Here is a 20,760-nt window from a genome sequence, read left to right as displayed (position 1 = left end):
CACTATCTAAAATCTCCTTTAAAGCCCCAAGTCATAGTAACAATTAAATGATAGCTATGAATGGATATAAGAGGGCATGTGAAAGGGCACATTTGCTTGTATATATTTCCCATATTTAAACATTCTCTTGTTTTTATTACTGCATATGCTTCTTGTGATTCAAGTCATGGATGTCAAGATGTAGGCCCCAAATGTCTTAACCACTATAAGAATTGCTCAAACCCCTCTTACTATTACCTGCGAAATTTTTATATAAAATTGATTGTAAGTCCTATTTGCATATAATCTCCTGCACATTCCTAAGTTGTACTACTGTGCATCAACTTTGAACCATGGTGTTCTATTCATTTTCAAGATACGGTACCCCTATTGAAGGGAGCCCTAGAGAATTTAGAGTGCGACGTACCTCCTTATCCAACTCAATCACCATCTCTTCTTCCTACTTCTATTGGTAATTAAATTAAAAATATAAAATAAAAATCATATTCAAGAAGTTAATCTTATCGAATAAATATATCCAAACTAACGTACAAAAAACACTTTTCGTGTTATATGCATCCGGGGACACACATCCACACTTGTGTTACGTCCCCCGACTCATAGGCCGTCCATTGATGAATGTAAATGATTGTCCCTCATAAAAAAATAAAATTAATGGTTTAAATAGTTTCTTTAAAAAATAACATTTGTGGGTTTTTAAAAGTTATTTATTTTTAAAAATAATAATAATCATATATTCCTTAAACATTAGGGTTGAATCTATTGGATTATAAAGGGAGCTGCATTTCTACATATGCGTCCGAGGACTTTAAAAACCATGTCTTTTTCCAAGTACATAGTCCGGATATTCATATACACATAAAGAATGATCTTGTTTTGAGGATTATTAATTGGGTGTGGTTCGTATAAGGCTGAAGCCCAAAATAATTAAGATAAGGTGCACCTTCAAATAAAATTGAAAGACGTTTCAATACTAGAAATCTTTGTGATAGCTAGACAAATTTATTTATATCTCTAATTATAGAAATCTTTGGGATAGCTAGACAAATTTATTTATATCTCTAATTATAAAATTTAAAACTTCAAAAATAGTACAAATCCAATATATCCGTAAACACTTGAAAAATTGACAGTTAAAAAATGAATTACAAGATGCACCATTTTCAAAACTTGAAATCTATTTTTCTCATATCTATACATCTTGAGTTCGAAATGATCAATCTGAGGATTTTTTTGCATCAAAACAACTTTTAGTGAATTTTTGAAGTGCGCCCTAATTTGATTGTTTAGGGCCTCACCCTTATATAAACTTTTTCCTTATTAATTAACCCCAAAATTTTACGAAAAATATTTTATACATGTTTTACTACCTTGATATTATAATAATCACAATAATAAAGGTTTTCAAAAAAAAAAAACAATAATAAAAATGCATAACATGTGCCTCACGGCTTCACTGTTGGGATGTATGGTAATGCGTTTCATATGTGGCAAGTGAGTTAAAAATAAGCTTTATTTCAAACTTTTCATAAAATACATATGGCCCATGAAACATTTTCTCTCATTATACAAGCATGTGAAACATAATGGCTACATTGCAATAATTTTTGCATAATTAATAAAGTTAATTAGCAGATAAAAAGAATGGATTCACTATAACCGAGAGTGCTGTCTCCATGGGCATCCCTCTTCAAAAGCATTATCCAACACGTCTTCAACCCTCTTTGCAAGCAATAGCTGTTAACAAATGAAGATTACAATTATTCTTATAGAAGACATAAAATTAAATGAAGATTATGATTGTTACTATAAGAACATAAACAAAGAAGTACATGACTACACTCATTGCAATCTCATACCCACAAATGTAAAATCTTCAAGGCTAGAGCAATAATGCCCCATGTTTTAATGAAGAATTCTTTCAAGGGCGGTTGCGCCCAAAAAAAAAAAAGACTACTAAATGAACAGCTTCATGATAGAAAGAAGACTTATAACTAATAAATGTCTCTCTTTATAAATGAAGAGCTTCATAAGTATTTTACTAAATATACTCAATATTTTACGACATCTAATACCCTTACCTTGTAATATAGTAGCTTTTTATCAAGAGGTATTTTAAGTAAGGGAATGTCTACAAGAAAGAAATTCGAATCACTCAACGTTTCTATAATGCTGTTTGATATTCTACATGCTACAACATCACGAAATAACAACAGCTTGAACAAATAAATTTGAAACTCGGAACCGGGCAAGCGCACAGTTCTCATAGATATACTGTAACCCAATTGGGCAACTCCACAAGATATTATTCACTCTCCATACCCATGTGCAGCTTTGACTATTAAATCATATTGACCTTTCTTAATAAGTTAGAATTTCATTAAAACTAAAACCACTGCTTCAGTATCTTTGTATAGCGTACACACAAAAGCATCCTTCGATAATGGATGTTACATTCATGTGTGAACTTCTACAGGCTCCAAGAGAGATTAAGTCATCCTAGATACTGAGGAGTGGAAAGATATAAGTTTGGAATCACCCCATACCTCCATTCCAGCAAGAACTGCCGGTGGTACTTCCACCAAGTCCTTCACGTTCTTTTCTGGTAAAATTACTCGCTTAATTCCATAACGATGTGCAGCCAATATCTGAAAAAATTCAATGACATTTGAGAAACCTCAGACAAATTTTAGTGTAGTTCGTATGGGTCAGTGTAATAAGCCATTTTAAATTTTGGTAGTCATAAAGTTGTATCCAAAATCAAGCCATTCATGCAGAACAAATTGTCCAGGAAGGGGTGGTGATAAGGTCACTGAAGTTTGCTATGGCGAAGAGATACAGAATTATAAAGGGAAAATATTGAAACAATTCAAGGAACACCTGCATAAGTCATGCAGGTGCACCATAAATTGGGAAATCTCAGGACAGGTCAGAACTGCTAATATTTAAAAAAGACTATTTTACCCCTAAACACAGGATAAGCACGGGTGATTTAATGAAGTCATCAAATCTAAAAATGCTAGCATGTACAATGTTTCAAATACCCGACAGGTGGGAAACAGGGACATTAGAAAAGGACATGCATCACAGCTACTTTATATCAAAAATTCCATCTAAGAACTGTTTCCCAAATTTCTAAGCAACTACATCATCCATCAAGGTATTCCAGACACTTGCGTGATAATTCGATGCTAGCTGCCCAGCCTACAAAGTAGCAGAGGCCGCATGGCCCAGATATGACCACACTAGCTGATCTGAACTCATCTAATATTTCTTGGTGGAGCCTACGTCAGGCCCACATGTCTCTAAAATTTGACATCTATCAGATTCATTAGAAAAAAAAAATTAAAAGCACATTGGCCTGCCAGATTGGCCCAAGTTCAATCTGGGCCATCCACCTTACACTGTTCTGTAGGCCAAGCAGCTAACAATATCTTTTTTCATATTTCCATATCTACATACTGAAACCGAAAAGATCGAACATTGGTCACCTTGTCCTTGATTCCACCAACGGGCAATACTAGGCCCCTCAGGGTCATTTCTCCAGTCATTGCAGTGTCTGAGCGAACTCTTCTCTGACTAAACAGAGAAACCAAAGATGTAACCAAAGTTACTCCAGCAGAGGGACCATCTTTTGGCACTGCCCCTGCAGGGAAATGCACGTGAATGTCTCTGCCCTCCAATAAATTAAGCCCTGAGGTGGCTGACAACATAAGATCGGCAGCTCTTGCCCTGACCTAGAAGCATCAATAGATATCTATTGATTAGTTGATGATGGTACAAAGAGAATAGATCAATGACTTGATGGTGTTGAAAGCTAGAATCAACATAAGATTGACTGTATTGCCACACATGGAATTCAGGTATCTTAGATAAGTTCACATGAATAAAATATTATGATACCCAAGTTAGTGCTATTTGTGCTGATTCTTTGATAACATCACCAAGTTGCCCAGTAAGATGCAATTCACCCTTTCCAACCATTGTTGTAGCCTCAACAAACTGAACCTCACCACCAAAGGTGGTCCACACAAGCCCAACCGAGACACCTGGAGTGGCTACTCGCTCTGCAGCCTCTGTATCATCAAACCTAGGAGGCTACATAAGATAACCACCAAACAGATAAGTAAAAAGAAACTTGATAGTCCCAAGTATTAAACTTCACAGTCCAAAAGAGAGTAGATGTCCAGGATGCATAAATCAAAAGAAATTGGTCTCTCTATTTACCCCCAAGACTTTTTCAAGCATAGCCTCATCAACAGCAAAAATTGGAGGACTCCTGAAAGCAGTTGATAGTTCTTGTTTGTTGACACCCATTGGGATGACCTCCATCTCTACTTCAGCACCATCAGCAAGTTGAGATTCTTCAAGCAATGATGCAGCCAACGGTTGGACATCTTTGCTCAGAGGAACAGAGTTTTGCTGCTCAGCAACTCTAACAGCAGCTGCACGGGCCAGAGCAGCCAAGTTTCTTTCAAGATTTCGTATACCAGCCTCTCGTGTATATCTCCGAATTATGAGGGCAACCACATCCTTAAAACAAAAAGCACCATAACCATCATCATCAAATTTTATCATACGAATACTCCATCCATAAATTCCATAGCTGGTCTACCATTACTGTGAAACTATGTAGAGATAATATCATGCTGGAAGCGAGTTGCTGAACTATAAGTATCAGGATAAGGAAAAAAAAAACAAATTTTCAGTAACTGTTCACAGACAAAATATTCAAGCGTTTATTGAAATCCAATATCACAATTAAAGGAGATTACCATTTGTGAAGTTAATTCTTCATTCTAGATGGTGGAAAATGTAGTAAGGTCTATTATTACCTCAGATATTTGGAGGTATTCAGGGTTTAACCCATGCTGATCCAGAACACGTGGTACCAAATGCCGCGTAGCTATTCTTGTTTTTTCTTCAGGTGTATAACCAGGCAGCTCTATAACTTCCATTCTATCTAAAAGTGCTGGAGGAATAGGCTGTGCCCTGTTGGCTGTTGCAACAAAAATGACCTTCGAAAGGTCAAATGGAACATTCAAATAGCTGGTGATATTGAATTAAGGAATAAAGTGTTCAAAACAACTCTAGAAAGAATTGCAAACACACACGTCCATGTGTAAAAACAAACACTAGAAAGTTTAAATTAAGGAGCTCGTAATGCTGATATTTATAACATTTAGATTGTTCTTCACATGAAGAATATTACATTAACAGAAATTTCACACATATCTATCATACCCTTCAATAAGGGATAGCAAGTTAACCATGAACTATAGAAAATGAAATATATTTACAATGCCTGCTCTTCGTTCAATTATTTCCCGACTGTTTGTAACTCCTAAGACTACTTAGGCAGCTAAGCAAACCAACTGCCCACTAGACCATGGGCCTCATGAGGATTTCTTGTTTGTTTAGATTGCAATTACCAACCATGTAATTGGATTGATGTTATTGAATGTCCTTCAAGCCTTTATCCTTTCCCAATCAAGAAAAGAATCAGCAAGCACATACATGGTCTTCAAGAGAACTAACAACTAATGCATAAGGTTCTTTGACCTTCTTCTCTACAGCCATTGGCATAGGCATGAAGGAACAAGCTATTCAAAAAAGGAACAGCCATCCAACATGCTTCTAGGAAAGAATTAACAAGATCATATAAAATAGGGTTATGTTAGGGTGCTCACACTATAAAGCATTTTATAATTATACTCAACAAATTTTTGGACACTTATATAATCATGTTTTGTAATACAATATTTTTTTATTAAGGGTATTTTTCGTTATTAGGAGGGATGTGTCATCATTGACATGGGATGTGCGATCACCCACATGGAGCATTAAATGCTACTAGTTTGCTCCATATTGATGATGTCACACCCCATGTGGATGATGTCACAACCCTCCTAATAACAAAAAATGCCCTTATTAAAAAAATGCTTCATGTACAAAACAAAGGTATATAAGTGTCCAAAATTTGTTGAGTACAATTACAAATTGCTCTATAGTGTAAGCACCCTAACATAACCCTATAAAATAAGCTACCAATATTATAAATTCAAGGCATAAGAAATAGCAAGGAGGTGTTGCATGCATAGGATATGTGCTTTACATGTCCATAAGGTAAACGAGGTAAATTTTAAACAGCGGAGAACACATTCCACCACAACTGCTTGCATGAATGCTATATAAAGCTTGGATACTGATCATTAAAAGTTTTGTTCTGCTCTGGATCAAGAACTTCTAATAGTGCAGCTGCAGGGTCTCCCCGAGCATCTGAACCAGTCTTGTCAATCTCATCCAGTAGCATGACGGGATTGCTTACCCCTACTCTCTGCAACAGAATCAAATATCAAGAATAAGCAAGCAATGAAAGAGAACCACATATATTGTTTCAGTCATGATCCAGGAGCTTAAGAAACTCAGAAACTAACATCATTATAATATAATGAAAAGGAGAGCATATCATACACAGAGCATACAAGGTTATGGTATACGTCTGGATCCACCATCCATCCTCAAGAAAAATTTTTGAAACAGTGTTACGGGACTCGCCCAAGTAACTCGTCCTCGTCCTCGCCCATTGTGTGTACAACTCAAAAATTTCAAGAAAACCTCAAGACAATTGTAAAAACTGTGGGATTGTTGTATAAAGTTTTTGCATATGATTGGATGCTTTTGGCAAAGATGGGTGAGTGTTTTTTGCCATATTTTTATACTGTCCTTTTTTTTTTTGGATTTTTTTAAATGCCCCCAACCATAAATCATTTTTTTTAAAATATATTTCTTCTATACTTTTTTAAGCTTATTTGGACATTTTAAGGTTGTCTTTGGTTTTATTTTACTTTTACTATTTTTCTTTATTTTTTCAAATTTTTGTTAATTTATCTAGGACTTTTGGCCCTATACAAGACTTGGCCAGTCCACTCAAGCTCGGCCGAGTAACTTGTTTTGGCCAAGGGCCAAATCCTTTGGCCGAGGTGAGTTCCTAAACATTGGTTAGAATTGATTGGAGTGGGGCCCACAGGGACATTCATCAGGGTGTAATTAATCTCCAACCATCCACTAGTCGGATCAGATGGTCATCCAAATATGGCACACTTCAAATACAATCACTTTGGCATATGATATCCATTACTGACCTTCAGTCCTTCAATCAGACGACCAGGCATGCTTCCTATGTATGTCCTCCGATGCCCTCTGATGTCAGCTTCATCCTTGACACCACCAAGAGATATCCTAATAAATTTCCTGTCCAGTGCAGCAGCAATAGAAGACGCCAGAGACGTTTTCCCAACACCAGGTGGGCCCACAAAACACAAGATTGGACCCCTGGCATCCGGTTTCAACTGTACTTCAATTTAACAAGAATAAGTAGCAATTAGTTACTAGCTAAAGTGAGGGAACAAATGAAATGTGATGGGTACTATAGAGGTTCTTTTTCTTTTAATAGATGGATATCATAAAACATTAAAAAGAGAATTTTTATGAAATCAACCTTCCGAACAGCTATGTATTCAATAATCCGCTGCTTGACTTTAGTTAGGCCATAATGATCACTGTCAAGACGCTTCTTTGCTGCTCTCAAATCCAGTTCTCTCTCTTCACTGACCTTTTGCCAAGGTAAGTCTGCAAGAAGCTCAAGGTAAACTCTTGAGCTACTGTATCCAGGTTGCTGAGGTTGCATTTTCCGAAGTCGACTGGAAAGGAAAGTCTCTCAGATGAGATACCTCCTTAAGAAATAAACCCTCTAATGCCTCTTCCTTTAGGGGCAAGTATACTATAATCCATGAACAACAGTAAAACCACATTCCATTGGGTCATCGAACTCCAATAAATAGATGAATAATTAAGAGGAGAGAGCAGTAACCACCAAAGCAGGGCAGAAAATCGATGGTGGGCTGCCACTCGCCCTCACCATGATCATCCCATAAAGATTTGATGACCACAGTGGCCAAGGGTCTTTAGTCAACTGGACCATAATATAGTTTCTGTTCAGTAGATTGTGATATTTGTTACCCTAGCTACATGGCCAGACCTCAACAAAGAAAGTTTTCTTCAAAACATCCAAATTAGTCCACAGTCCAAATCAGATTATTAACTTGAACTATTGATTTTTTTTTCTTGATGGGCACTTAGTATGTCACTTGGTAATAAATAATTGAATAGTAGATTGTATTCCGATGTCATCAAAACACAGATCATGAGTAACACTCATACCGTAATTCTCTTTGGGCATGCTTCCAGACGTTCGGAGGCATTCCAGCACTCTGCATCTTCCTTTCTAGAGCAGCCACATCATCCTCATCATCATCGTTATCGCCAAGCTCCTCTTTTATTGCTCTCATCTAAACAAAAATCATCAAATAGTAATGAGGCATATCAGGTCGTAGGAAGCAGGCAACAGAAAAAATCTCCAAATCGAAGTTCTGAGAAATCCTGAAGGCATATCTCCAGTTAAAAAACTCAGAACCCATAACTAACATCGGAATTTAGCAAGACAGGCTTTCATAAAATTATCAATGTGGATCACAAAAGAAAAAGGATACTTCATATCAACAAGTATGTTCATATTTAAAACACCTTGCGCGCATGGTCCACTAGAGTCGCAGATCGATAAAAGCACGGGAAATTTTTGTGAGGCCACATATCCAATAATACAATGACCTAGTTTAGAAAAACTATGACCCAAAAATGGCAGCTCAAAAAACAAGCATGAAAGTAGAAGGAAGTGAAAAAATTCAGTCAAAAGCTGAGGAAGGAAAGAAACCTGCTGACGCAAAAGGAATTCTTTCTGGGACTTAGACAACTGCCCCTCAACTTTTTGGGTTATCTTCTCTGCTACTCGAATTGACTGGTGAGAAACACAAGTGTAAGAAAGTGATATGAAAATTTACCAGCAATCTGTGAAGGGACAGCATACCATACACAGGCTTCGTATGGCAAGTGGTGGAAAGCTGGGGCTATCTATCATCCACGTACCTTAGCTGTGTTGCATGTATGATACACAGCCTGTGTATCCCATCTGTAAATTCAGGATAGAGCATAAAGAATTCATCTAACCTGCAGATGTCTGTCAACTAACTCAGTAGCTTTCGAAAGCCTTGCTTTTAGATCAACTGCATCCAACATTGATAGCTGTTCTTCAAAGCTTAATTCAAAGCTGGCAACAAAAATATCAGCCAGTCTGTGTACAGGCACTGTCTCAAGAAGAACTTTGGTTCTACCAACTGTTTTCTGCTTCTGGGATCACATGCAAAAGACATCTATTGAGATATTCTATTCATATATTGGTACAAGGAGTTACATAGATCAAATACAAAAACATAGATATAATACAAAAGCAATTATGAATCCCATGCACTAAGCAGCTAAATCAGAAGCAGATGGAAGAATTATGGGTGATTAACAGGAAAATGATAATGGAGACTCAAGCAAGATCTCACAGTGGATTTCTTTTTTTCTTATATCAGTAATAGACAATTGGCAGGTATGTACTTGTAAATATAAAAAAGAATTACTGGCATCCGCATGCATTGGTCCTTGAGGCATTACAATCTTTGGTCTGCTATAAGCATTATGAAGTTCGACATAGCTAAAAACTATACAACTTAAAACAATCTTCATTCACCATTTTACATATCTTCCCCATTAATAAAGAGAAATTTGCCTTGTGCATTTAAAATTTGTTCAATATATGTTTGGGAAAGTAGACCATAGATCAATGGACTAAGGAAAACCAGAGTCATGGAAATATGGGAAACCATAGCACATTGCAATCATGATGGCCAATGACAGAGAGACTGAACCCACCACTGTGATTCTGTTTTTGGTAAGTGACACCAGATCATTACAAAATTTCATAACCTCCTTAGGTGGTAATGAAGTAATGAACATGGTTCCCTGGGTCCATTGAAGTATACTTTTATAGTGGAACATTGAATTATAATTGTGAGCTTCGGAGAAAATCCTCAACCCATAGCAGAATGACAATTGCAACAATCAACACAAAAACAACCTCAGAAAAAGGCAACAAACATAGTTTGTAAGACTGCAATCTAGCTCCAAATGTAATACCTGTTCAAGAACAGAGATAAGTTCCATTGCTGTGGCCTTAAAATGGCGAGACAAAGCCTGAAGATCTGGGTCTTGTTCTGCCTGCCCCATTTCTAAGAGTGCAGTCATCAATCACAGAGTAAGTCAGACTAGATATAATTTTTCAATGTCTACCAAGTTATTGAAAATGCAAGTATACATACAGGATTGAAATGCAATCAAATACACCCATCAAACCAAAGGCATGAAACTATTCCTCCGAGGTGACACACAAGTTTTCCCTCAATTCAAAAATAAAGAAAATTTACTCTACACAGATAACTTATGAAAAAGTTACTCTATGCAGATAACTTTCCAAAAATATCCAAGTATAGCAAAAATCATTTCTTACAATGGTTGGAACTTTCAATAAGGACGGAATAAGAACAAAAAAAGAAGAAGAAGTGTTATTTCAGTAAGGACGAAATAAGGGAAAACAAAAGAAAGAAGTGTTAAAACACTTCTGTCCACAAGATATTTTCACTTTTTACTTTTTTTTATCACTAAGCTGGATTCAAACCCAAATTAGATCTTAAATACTCGAAAATTGTTAGCATGTGATGAATCATAATGTACATTTCTTTAGAATTATTTTTTTCTCTTTTATTTCCCTTTTCCTGCCACGAACACCCTGAAAGTCTCATGCATTCCTAGACACAATATTGGGCTTGCAATTCTAGCTTTTAATTTGCTGAGATTCATTGGCCAGTAAAGGGATCCATCAAAAACTGAAAATATAAGTATAGAGGATTGAAAAGAAATCAAATAAAAAAAATTATTATTCTACACACATAACTTGCGAAAGAGATTCACGTGCAACATGCAACAAAATGCAATGTTCACAATGATTCAAACCATGCAACATTACAAGGAAAAAAGAAAAACAAAAAGAACTAGTCTTGGGATGTCAGGTACAAGCTTCTCCTGAATTCAACAATAAAGAAAAGTTACTCTATGCAGGTAACTTGCCAAAAAATTTTAAGTGCAACAAAATGAAATGTTTATAGTGACTGGATCTTTCAAAACGGACGGACAAAGTAAAAAGAAGTGCTAAAGCACATGTCACCACAAGATATCTTCACTGGAGAAGTTCTTTTTATCTTTTACTTCTTTTGCCGGCAAGCTGCAATTGAGACCTGAATTAGATATTAAATACTCCCAAATTCTTAACACGTGGTGAATCAAAACGTACATGTATGTTTCTGGAGGATTAATTTTTCTCTCTCTCCCCTCCCCCTTCCCTCCCCCGTCCCTCAATTCATGGAACCAATGTATGGTTTGTGTTTTGGTGTTTTGTCCCGGTTTATGTAGAGTTAGATTCTAGGTCATATATTTCTCCTAATAGAAAAAAATACTATCCATACAATCTGTATAAGAACATTTTCATGGTTAGATGATCTGATGTTCCTCGGAAAACTAAGCAGAATAGCTCGATCTTCTTAACAGCAAGTAATTAATTTACAGCATAGGTTTCAGTAAATGCAAAAGAATCCCAAAATGGAGACGAAAATTTCACTATTTTATTGTCATTTTTCTGTTCAGTATCAATTATTTTCCCACATATACGTATTGTTACTATACAAAATAGGGAAATGACTTTCTTTTTCTTTCCTTGAAAAACCTTTTCCATTTTCAGTATGCATCTCCACAAACAAGAAATATCGCACCCACAATTTTCTTTTCATTGTTCATATGTTTCATTCTTAACATGCTCTGCACAATAATTCCTATGCAATGCAGAAATAAAGAAGGGGATAAAGTGATGAGAGAAACATCTGCATATGGACGAGAGTGGAAAGATCAAAAGCACCACTAGAAAAAGGGTTTCATCCTCATCAAAGAATTAAAATAAATGGGAGCATTAATTACCAATTTGCGACAAATCAAGACGTGAGATCCGTGCAACGTAGTAGGTTCCTCTTGCACTAAGTTCTTGAACACTAAACCTGCAAAGACCTTCAAGAATAACACTATAGGTAACCCGTCCACTTGGTTTCTCCACTCCCCTTGAGAGATGTAAAGCTCTAGCAGCAACTCCCCTGGAATTATCGCCCAAATCCAAGCAATCCTCGGTGTTACTACACTTTTTTCTGGGTAAGTTATGGATGACTTACATGTAAAGAAAAACAAAACATCACATAAACTAAAATGCTCAATTTCAGATTGGGACATATATCTGCTGAGATTATTATTGGAGCAAAGAAAACAAGTTATCAGAAGTTAATATGAAGAATTAGGATTGTCTGAATTGATACAAAACATTGAATTAAGCAAATTTTTGTGAAATATGTCAGAAATGTCATCCATAGTTTCCATAAAATCCAGCAGTTAAGAGCAAGCAGAACAGCCCATGAAATGACATTTTGTATTACAAACATAACATAGCTGATCTACCAACACAATTAAGTGGAAACTGTTAGGAAGTAACGTGCAGAGGCAGCATTGTAGATTTATATTTGTAAAAGAGTGTTGATTATTATATTTATAACGCGTATTAATGTAATATCATACCCTATGTTGTAACACACAACACACACACGCACACACACACACAAAGAGTGAGAGAGAGAGAGAGAAAACATGACACACACACACACCACACCACAACAAAATACAAACGGACGCACGGGGACACATGCATGCACACTCGCACAAACATAATGAAAATGAAATGAATAGGTCGCACCACAAATCAAAAGGAGGGTGAAACAATTTGCAGCTTCATCTCTCTCTCTCTCTCTCTCTCTCTCTCTCTCTCTCCAAACCTCATTTCTCACATGGTATAAGAGTAGAAGAAAAATCTGCCCTAAATCCATCTCTTTTCTCCTCAAAATCTAATTATCTCTTTCTGTATCTATTCCTTAATATTTCCTTCAAACCTCCCATAAACCCAAATCCCATCCCTTTTTCTTCTTCATCTCAAATCCAATTCTATCGCTTTTCTTCTTCCTCTCAAATCTGATTATTTCTTTCTCTGTTTCCTTTTACTTAAACTTCCTTTAATATTCTCCCATAAACCTTAATTCCATCGCTTAATTTTCCTAACTTTGATCCTCTTCCTAATCTTCTTTTGATCTTCTACCTTAAATTCGTCCTTCTAAACTCTTTATCCTTAATCTTTTTCTTCTCCTATTTTCTTAATCTCTCTTATTACAATGAAAATCAAACAGATCACACAAAATCGATTTCTTGTTTCCAGAAAGTCAAAACTAAACGATTTTTTTTTTCTTGAGTACAAGAAAAAAAACTCATTGAGGCTAACTTTTTAGAAACAAGAAAACAATTTTTCTTTTTTTCGCTTGCCTTTATTCATAGTCTTGATCTTTGGGTCACTTGGATGAATCTGATCCAATGTTAATGTAAATTATCCCTAAAGAAGAGAAAGAGGAGAATAGTTTGCATGATGGTTTCAATGCAAAACCCGCATACATTGTGTCCACGCAGTCTCAAGAAGTGCTATTTGTAGTGCATAGAAACCACGAAATCACCTTCCCAAGCCTCAAAAGAAAGGTCTAAGCAGCTGAAAATGGGATTCAATACCTGAAAAAACTCACCTACAATCCTGATGTATTTAAACAGAATGAAGACCATCATTGATCAACTTGTGACTGTTGGTCAGCCCGTATCTGAGAAAAATACGGTACACCAAGTTCTTGTTGGCCAAGGTTCTGAGTACTAGATGCTTATTGCATCAAATGTCTTTTCAGCCATGGTTGTCCTTTTTTGAAGGATTTCACCCCCTCTTGCTGCAATATGGTGCAATGTTCGTAGCACCCAATGGGCAGATAAAAAGAGAAGGATCCAAAGATTCACATGATGTTCTGAATGTCGCATTCTCCCTTCTCATGATTGTGGGAGAGGAGGGTATGGACGTCGTTGGAATAGTAACCTTGGAGGACCGGGTATTTAACTTTCCCCTGCTGCATCGTCAACAAATTAACCCACAAAGAATGCCAGTATCACATGCCAGTTAGGTGGAAAAGTAGGACATCGTGCTGCCAACAATTTGTTCAGATTTGATTCCAACTTTAACATTGGAAATTTAGGACGACAGTGTGTGAGTCCTCAAGCACATCACCTAGTCTCTGATGTGATTCAAATTTCTGACCAATGCAAATAGCTTTTTGCGACTCTTTCAAATTTGAAGATCAATTAGCAAAATAACAGTGCATGGATAGTCAATTCAGGTGCAGCAAACCACTTTCTAATGATTTTGGTAAATTTTTCAATTTAATTCCATATCATAGGGAAGGAATTTAATTCCATATCATAGGAAAGGAACAGTAGTACTGCATGCCGGAAAAAGTGCATCAGTGCTTCTTCTCCTAATTCTTTAGTTTTCTCCAACACTTTCCTTGTTCCACAAATCTTGTTTTATGTCACAATTAGTTGATGATTCAATTTCCAATGTCATTTTTACACGCTCTTCTGTATATGTGAAGGCTCTTCTCATGAGGACGATGTACGCTGAAGGGGAAAAGTGGGAATATATATGTTATAAAAGAAGCCTTAAAGTCTATGTTTTAGTCGAATTCAATTAAGTTATCCTTGCTTGTTTCTGAAGTTGATGTGTCAAATAAAGCGAACTTGGACTTATGACAATGTCTAGCCCATAGCAAATTTTCATTCTTTGAGAGTCTTGCTGTAAATGACCTATTACCATCCTTCACTTTTTAAAAAAATTCACTAGACACGTCGATGTGTCCTAGTTGTCCGAGTTTGTAGAAGTCACGAACTGTTCTTTAAATTAAATAAGGATGGGGTTTCTATGAGTCAGCCTACTCATACTGTACATATGCGAGGCCCCACCTAAACCTATCTTAGAAATAGATTTTTAATCCAAAATTTTTGGGATTCATGATCTAGGCTAAGATGATCATCAATATGACAATAAAATAAAATTTTCAAAATCTAAAATGTGATTTTTTTTTAAGAAATTGCTACACCGTCTAAATTCATTTCATTTTAGCCCCATGGGTTTTTTACAATGTCCATCTCTAAGATGGATGTTGGAGAATCAGCGGACCCTTGCACCTGCTGACTCACACATAACTTTTCCATTAAATAATAAGTGGGTTTCTTTTCGATTTAAACTTGTCCATTCAGATGTATGGAGCCCATCATGCTTCCTCTACTGATGATCATAAGAGGTATACTTGGATATTTGTCATGAAACAAAAATCTTAAATATCCTCTATATTCCGACATTTCCATTCATTTGCAGCCAATCAGTTTTTATCAAAAATAAAGAACTACCGAAGCGAAGGTGGAGGTAAATTTACTTCTAATGAATTCACAAAGTTCTTTCGTGATCATGGAATAAATATCCACAATTCTTGCCCACATACACAGGAAATGAACGGTATAGCCAAAAGAAAACATCGACCCTCTGTGGAGAATGCACTCTATGATGCACATTTGTGGAGCCCCTCTTAAATTAATGAGTGAGGCCTTTCATACCGCTGTACATGTTATAAATCAACTACCATCTACAGTTCTGGGTGGAAAGTCTCCTTATATCATGTTGCATAGAAGGCGTCCAGATTATGGAGAGCTAAGAATAGGTGTATATGCTATATGCATTTTGATAAGACCCTAAGGAATAAAGTTTCTCCAAAGCCTGAAGTTTGTCTGTTTTTGGATACAGTGATGTTTACTAAGGTTATTGGTGTCATAATCCAGGAATCAATGACTTATTATCTCAAGACTCGTGGTGTTTGATGACAGTTCATTTAATAGGAAAGTGGACATGTAAGGAACGGATTGACAGTTCATTTAATAGGAAAGTGGACATGTCAGGAACGGATTGCAGACTCTGAAGATGAAAATGAAGCTGCTGAAATTTCAGATCGGCAAGCTAGAAATGCCAACCAAGAGCAGCATAGTGAGGTATACCGGCCTTGGTTGAACATGGAACTACTCCAAGGATGTGTTGTTAGAGCTGTAAGCACATGTGCAACAGTTGATGCAAATTTGTTTCAGAAAAGAACGCAAAGGTTTCTTACAAAAACAATCCAACAAGCCTAGCTTTAATGACTCTACAAAATTGAAGGAAACAATGTCTCTAAACAATAACTCAAATCTGAACCAAAACCCTAACTTAACCGCAATTTATAGACTTTATTTAGACCTCCTAATCCTATTTCTAGTGTAATTAAAACTCCTAATTAAAATTAGACCCAAACTTGATGCTTTCACCCTTGACAAAATAAATTAAGACAAACTCATCTTACAAATGATCCTACAAAAATGGCTTGACTTGACATAGGCATATCGTTTTGCTCCAATATTGAAATCACTATTATGACTCCATTTCCGAAACAACAACGTAATCTTTATAGTGTCCAAATTCCTTTAACATGATTTGCCCAGCAAACCAGGATGAAAAACAAATCTAAATGCTTGAATGCCAGCACTGAAGTTTGTTGCATGTTGCCGGACAGCATTAGTCTCCCAGGTTAGAAAGAACTCGCCCTCAAGTTATGGTTATTCGTAAACTTCTTCAAGACCTTGGCATCAATTCAATTTTCTTAATTCCTCCATTGGAATCCACAAATTCTCTGACTCAAGCTTGCCTTCCCATTCGACCAAATACTGATTGTAGGAACCACGACGAGTAGTAGTGGTCCGAATCTCAATAACCTTTTGGATCATATCAGTAACCAACTTGAGGCACATGCACTTTCTCTTCAGCCACCTCTGTCTCAATAGGCTCTCCATGATCCTCATACAGATCAGAGGAATCAACTATAGGACATATTCCATATCTCTCTGGAAGCTCAATTTTGGATGCATTCCTGCTAATTTTCTTAAGACCAATCTTTTTCTACAAAGGCTTGTGATATGTAGCACTGGAAAGCATTCATGCCTAAGGTACACCATTACTTAATTACCTTGAATTCCTTTTGGCATCAGTGTCTCAGCGTGGACCTTGTACTTGTTGTAACTTTCTTTGAAGCTTCTCTTGTACCTGCTAATGAACCTCCTACAGATGCTCACCTAATCACTCGCTTACTCATTTCAAGTAGAGGTACCAAATCTAGCACCTTATTCCGAGAATGCCCGTACACTATCTCAAAGGGTGACTTTCTTGTGCACCAATTAACTCTGCTGCTATAGGAAAATTCAACTAGAGGGAGAATCCAAACCCAAGCAAAGACTTATCAACTGTAAGGCTCCTCAATAAGTTTCCTAAACTTTTATTAACAATTTCAGTCTGTCCATTAGTCTACAGATGATAAATGACTGCCACACTGAACCTGAGTGCCTTATTTCTTCCATAGGGCATTCCAGAAATGACTCACAAAACTTGTGTGTCTGCATAGAATGATGGTCTGAAGCATGGTTACCCAAATCTCTCACCAAAGGTCTTGATTCCGGTTCAGAACCCCGAATCGGTGATTCCGATTAGAAATCTTCATGGAACTTGTTTCTATAAAATCTAGAATCTCAATTCCTTATTTTGGTAATCTCGATTCCAACATTTATAGAATCTCGTTTCCAATATTTACGGATTTGATGAATCTCGATTCAACACATGTTGAAATTCGTTTCCACATTTATCGAAATTCTTCCACTGAAATCGTCTTGTCTTGCCCAAAGTGTAAACTGAGACCTCCTCCCTGTAGCTCACTGACAATATGTTCGCAAAGAGACCCCTCTGGAATACATAGTTGAATCCCTTTAAAAAGAAACTCATCCCGCAAAAGACAATTAAAAGAAGAAGACACATTTTCCTGTAGACATTCCTCATCAATTTTAAAAAGTAAGGGTCAGCAGCATATGACTGAGGTAGGACTATAAACCCACCAAGAATTGACAAGAGTCCCAAGTGAATGAGATCTCCTGCTCAAAAGCATTAGCCGCTGTATTCTGACTACCAGACTTGTGTTGTGCCACAAAGGTGAGCTCTTGTATATAAAAAATCCATTTTGTATGGCGCCACTTCAATTTCTTTTGAGCATTCAAAAATTTCAAGCTATCATGGTCAGAAAATGAACGAACTCCATCTGAAGAAGATAATGCCTCCAATATGTAAAGCCTAAACAATAGCATAAAATTCACATCACGGGTAGAGTATTTAACCCTTGATTCAATCAATTTTTCACTTAAGAAGGCTATGGGCTGACCTTCCTGGCTAAGGACAGCTCCAATACCCACATACAAAGCATTACAATCCACCTAACAAAATCTTCTCACACCTAGCCAATGCCAGAACATGTTCACTTGGCATATTTTCTTTCAAAAGCTTAAAGATTTCACGTACTGCCTTTGTCCACTCAAATGCACTTCTTCATGCAATCAGTAATAGGTGCAATGATTGTGCTGAAACTTCTGATAAATCTTTTTATAAAAAGTTTCTAAACCATAGAAACTCATCACCTCACCCCTTGTTTACGGCGTAGGCCAATCAGAAATTGCTTGCAGCTTAGGTTATTCCACCTTAATTTCTTTAGTTGAAACTACAAACCCCAAGAATACCAAACTAACTGTCACCAAGGAAATTCTTTTTGAAATATATGAACAATTTCTCCAATTTCTTCTAGCGAAGTACCTCCAGTACCTGCCTCAGATGATCTAGGTGTTCATCTTCAGTTCTTCACCCAAACCATAAACACGAATATCATCAAAATATACAACCATGAATCATGATTTCTTAAATAAATGGACGAAGCACCTAATTCATGATCCTGAAAAAAGTGCTAGAGGTAATAGACAACCCAAACGGCATCAGTATCCACTCGTACAAACCCTCCTGAGTCTTAAAGCAGTTTTCCATTCATCCCCTGGGGAATGCGAATCTGATGCTACCCACTTCTTAGATAATTTTTTTAAGTAAACGTGACCCTGATAACATATCTAGCATATCATCAAAACCAGGAATAGGAAGCGGTACTGTACTATAATTTTATTAATAGCCACACACATACACCATGAACCATCTTTCTTTGATGTGAGAAGAGAAACAAAACATGGACCCAAACTCTTTGAAATGAACTCTATTCAACAAATTCAGTTACCTACCTATGCAATTCTTCATGTTTTTAGTGCTCATATGATAATGTGGCATGTTAGGACAAGTAGCACCAGGGACTAAATCAAGACAATGTTGAATCCCTCATAGGGGGTAAACCATCACGTAAATCCTTAGGCATAAGCTGCATAAGAAACCCAAACTCCTCAATAAAGGTGTAAAAGGGGCAGGAAGAGAGATAGGACATGAATTATCCTTTGTTAACAACACATTCACAACACCTTGCTCCCTGCCCTCATCAAGAAACTGGTTTAAAGAGAGAATAACCTCTCCTTCTCCCTTCGTGGTTCAAGCCCATTATCCTCTTTAGTATTTATAGGGTAATTTTAACCACATTTTTCCAAAAAATATACCTATTGAGTTTCCCATGGTGTATAGCTGAGTGATCGTACAAACATGGGCAACCCGTAGTATATAAAATGCATCCCGACCGTAGTATATAAAATGCATCCATCGGAATCACATCATCCTATAAAGACAAATAGGTTTTCCCAATTGAAAATTTAACTGAACAACAAGAATTAACAGGAGTTTCCTTGCCTCTTTTGAATCACAAAATTTTATATGGTCGATGATGCTTCTCGAACTTTAATTTCAGCTTGTCCACCATCCCCTATGACATAATAATAATCATGTACACCTTAAGCTGGACTGTGTACCTTTTAAGGAAAATATAATATTGGTTCGAAGCCATGACTCTTTCATCACCTTTGGGGTTGTTACTACTTGCCTGATCACCAAGACTTCTCGTATATCACGGCATAAATCAGCAACATTACGGTGCCCTTGGGACATCTTTACACTCCCCATCTTGAACTGGCTCTGCATCTATGTTCCCTTTGTAATCCTTGTCAAATGGTGTCCCAGCATGCTTTTTAGGGGACACAAAAGATTGATGCCCAGGCTCGCCACACGTAAAGCACTTAGACACCTCCTCCTGAATTTGAAGAGGCTTAATCGTAGTTGGGGCATTATATTTTGAATCTTTGATGCACCAATAGGTCAAGAACCATCATCATCATCATCAAAGCCTAACTAATTGGAGTCAGCTAATCGGCCAAGAACCAGAGCCAACTTTTTCTCTCGATTTCTGATTAACAATAGGCCCTTTTGAACCAAGATTGTTCTCTTATCAAACAAAAGATTTATAGAAACCCCTCTTCAATTTTGTCTCAAGTTTCAGGGCTAACTAATCTGCTTCCTCAAGACTAAAAATAACTCTGCAAAATTAATTCACCTAGAATTTGCAATTTCAGACAACTTACATATCTCACATCAAGTTGATCATCACTCCCATGGATCTCGTTCATTCTCATTAAGTGATACAACTCATTGGTATATCTTTGCATGCACTATTCTTTTTGTCGTAGATGGTGAATCTTTGATATAGGCTCCGTGCTTAACCAGAAGGGACAAAACTCTCCATCAAACATGACTTCATCTTCCCTCAAGTCGTGATTTTCTCTTTTTCTTTTTAAACCCTAGTTGCATGTATTAACGCATGGCCCTTCAACCAAGTAGACATGAATTTTACCTTCCTTTCTTCTTATAATTCTTTCCATTTAAAGAAGGTTTCACACTAGCAAGCCAATTCAAGAAATCATCAGGCTGCAATCTACCTAAGATAT

The 20,760-nt window shown here is 36.8% G+C and overlaps 1 protein-coding gene across 4 annotated transcripts in view; it reads right to left on the bottom strand.

The window, feature by feature from the left end:
• Positions 1-1,486: 1,486 nt before the first annotated feature.
• The window catches only part of LON2 (lon protease 2), a 29,837-nt gene continuing 10,563 nt past the window's right edge, over positions 1,487-20,760 (bottom strand). For 2 of the 4 annotated variants that reach the window (XM_088861078.1, XM_088861079.1), the window contains exons 4-17: positions 11,968-12,207; positions 10,081-10,172; positions 9,067-9,246; positions 8,774-8,857; positions 8,224-8,351; positions 7,502-7,703; positions 7,146-7,352; positions 6,207-6,337; positions 4,836-5,049; positions 4,228-4,533; positions 3,904-4,098; positions 3,492-3,737; positions 2,547-2,648; positions 1,487-1,737 (exon numbers count right to left, since the gene is read on the bottom strand). In XM_088861078.1, coding sequence (XP_088717204.1) covers positions 1,654-1,737; positions 2,547-2,648; positions 3,492-3,737; positions 3,904-4,098; positions 4,228-4,533; positions 4,836-5,049; positions 6,207-6,337; positions 7,146-7,352; positions 7,502-7,703; positions 8,224-8,351; positions 8,774-8,857; positions 9,067-9,246; positions 10,081-10,172; positions 11,968-12,207 — 2,411 coding nt within the window. In that variant the 3' untranslated portion in view covers positions 1,487-1,653. Of the gene's footprint in view, positions 1,738-2,546; positions 2,649-3,491; positions 3,738-3,903; positions 4,099-4,227; positions 4,534-4,835; positions 5,050-6,206; positions 6,338-7,145; positions 7,358-7,501; positions 7,704-8,223; positions 8,352-8,773; positions 8,858-9,066; positions 9,247-10,080; positions 10,173-11,967; positions 12,208-20,760 lie in introns of those variants that run through there. The other 2 variants (XM_006853953.4, XM_088861080.1) reach the window with 2 other exon arrangements.

This window comes from Amborella trichopoda, chromosome 3, assembly GCF_054954075.1.
Source record: "Amborella trichopoda isolate Santa Cruz 75 chromosome 3, AtrichopodaSantaCruz75HAP2 v2.0, whole genome shotgun sequence".
Taxonomy (NCBI): Eukaryota; Viridiplantae; Streptophyta; class Magnoliopsida; order Amborellales; family Amborellaceae; genus Amborella; species Amborella trichopoda.
Note: the sequence above shows the minus strand (reverse complement) of the source record. Positions and strands in the feature narration are given on the sequence as shown.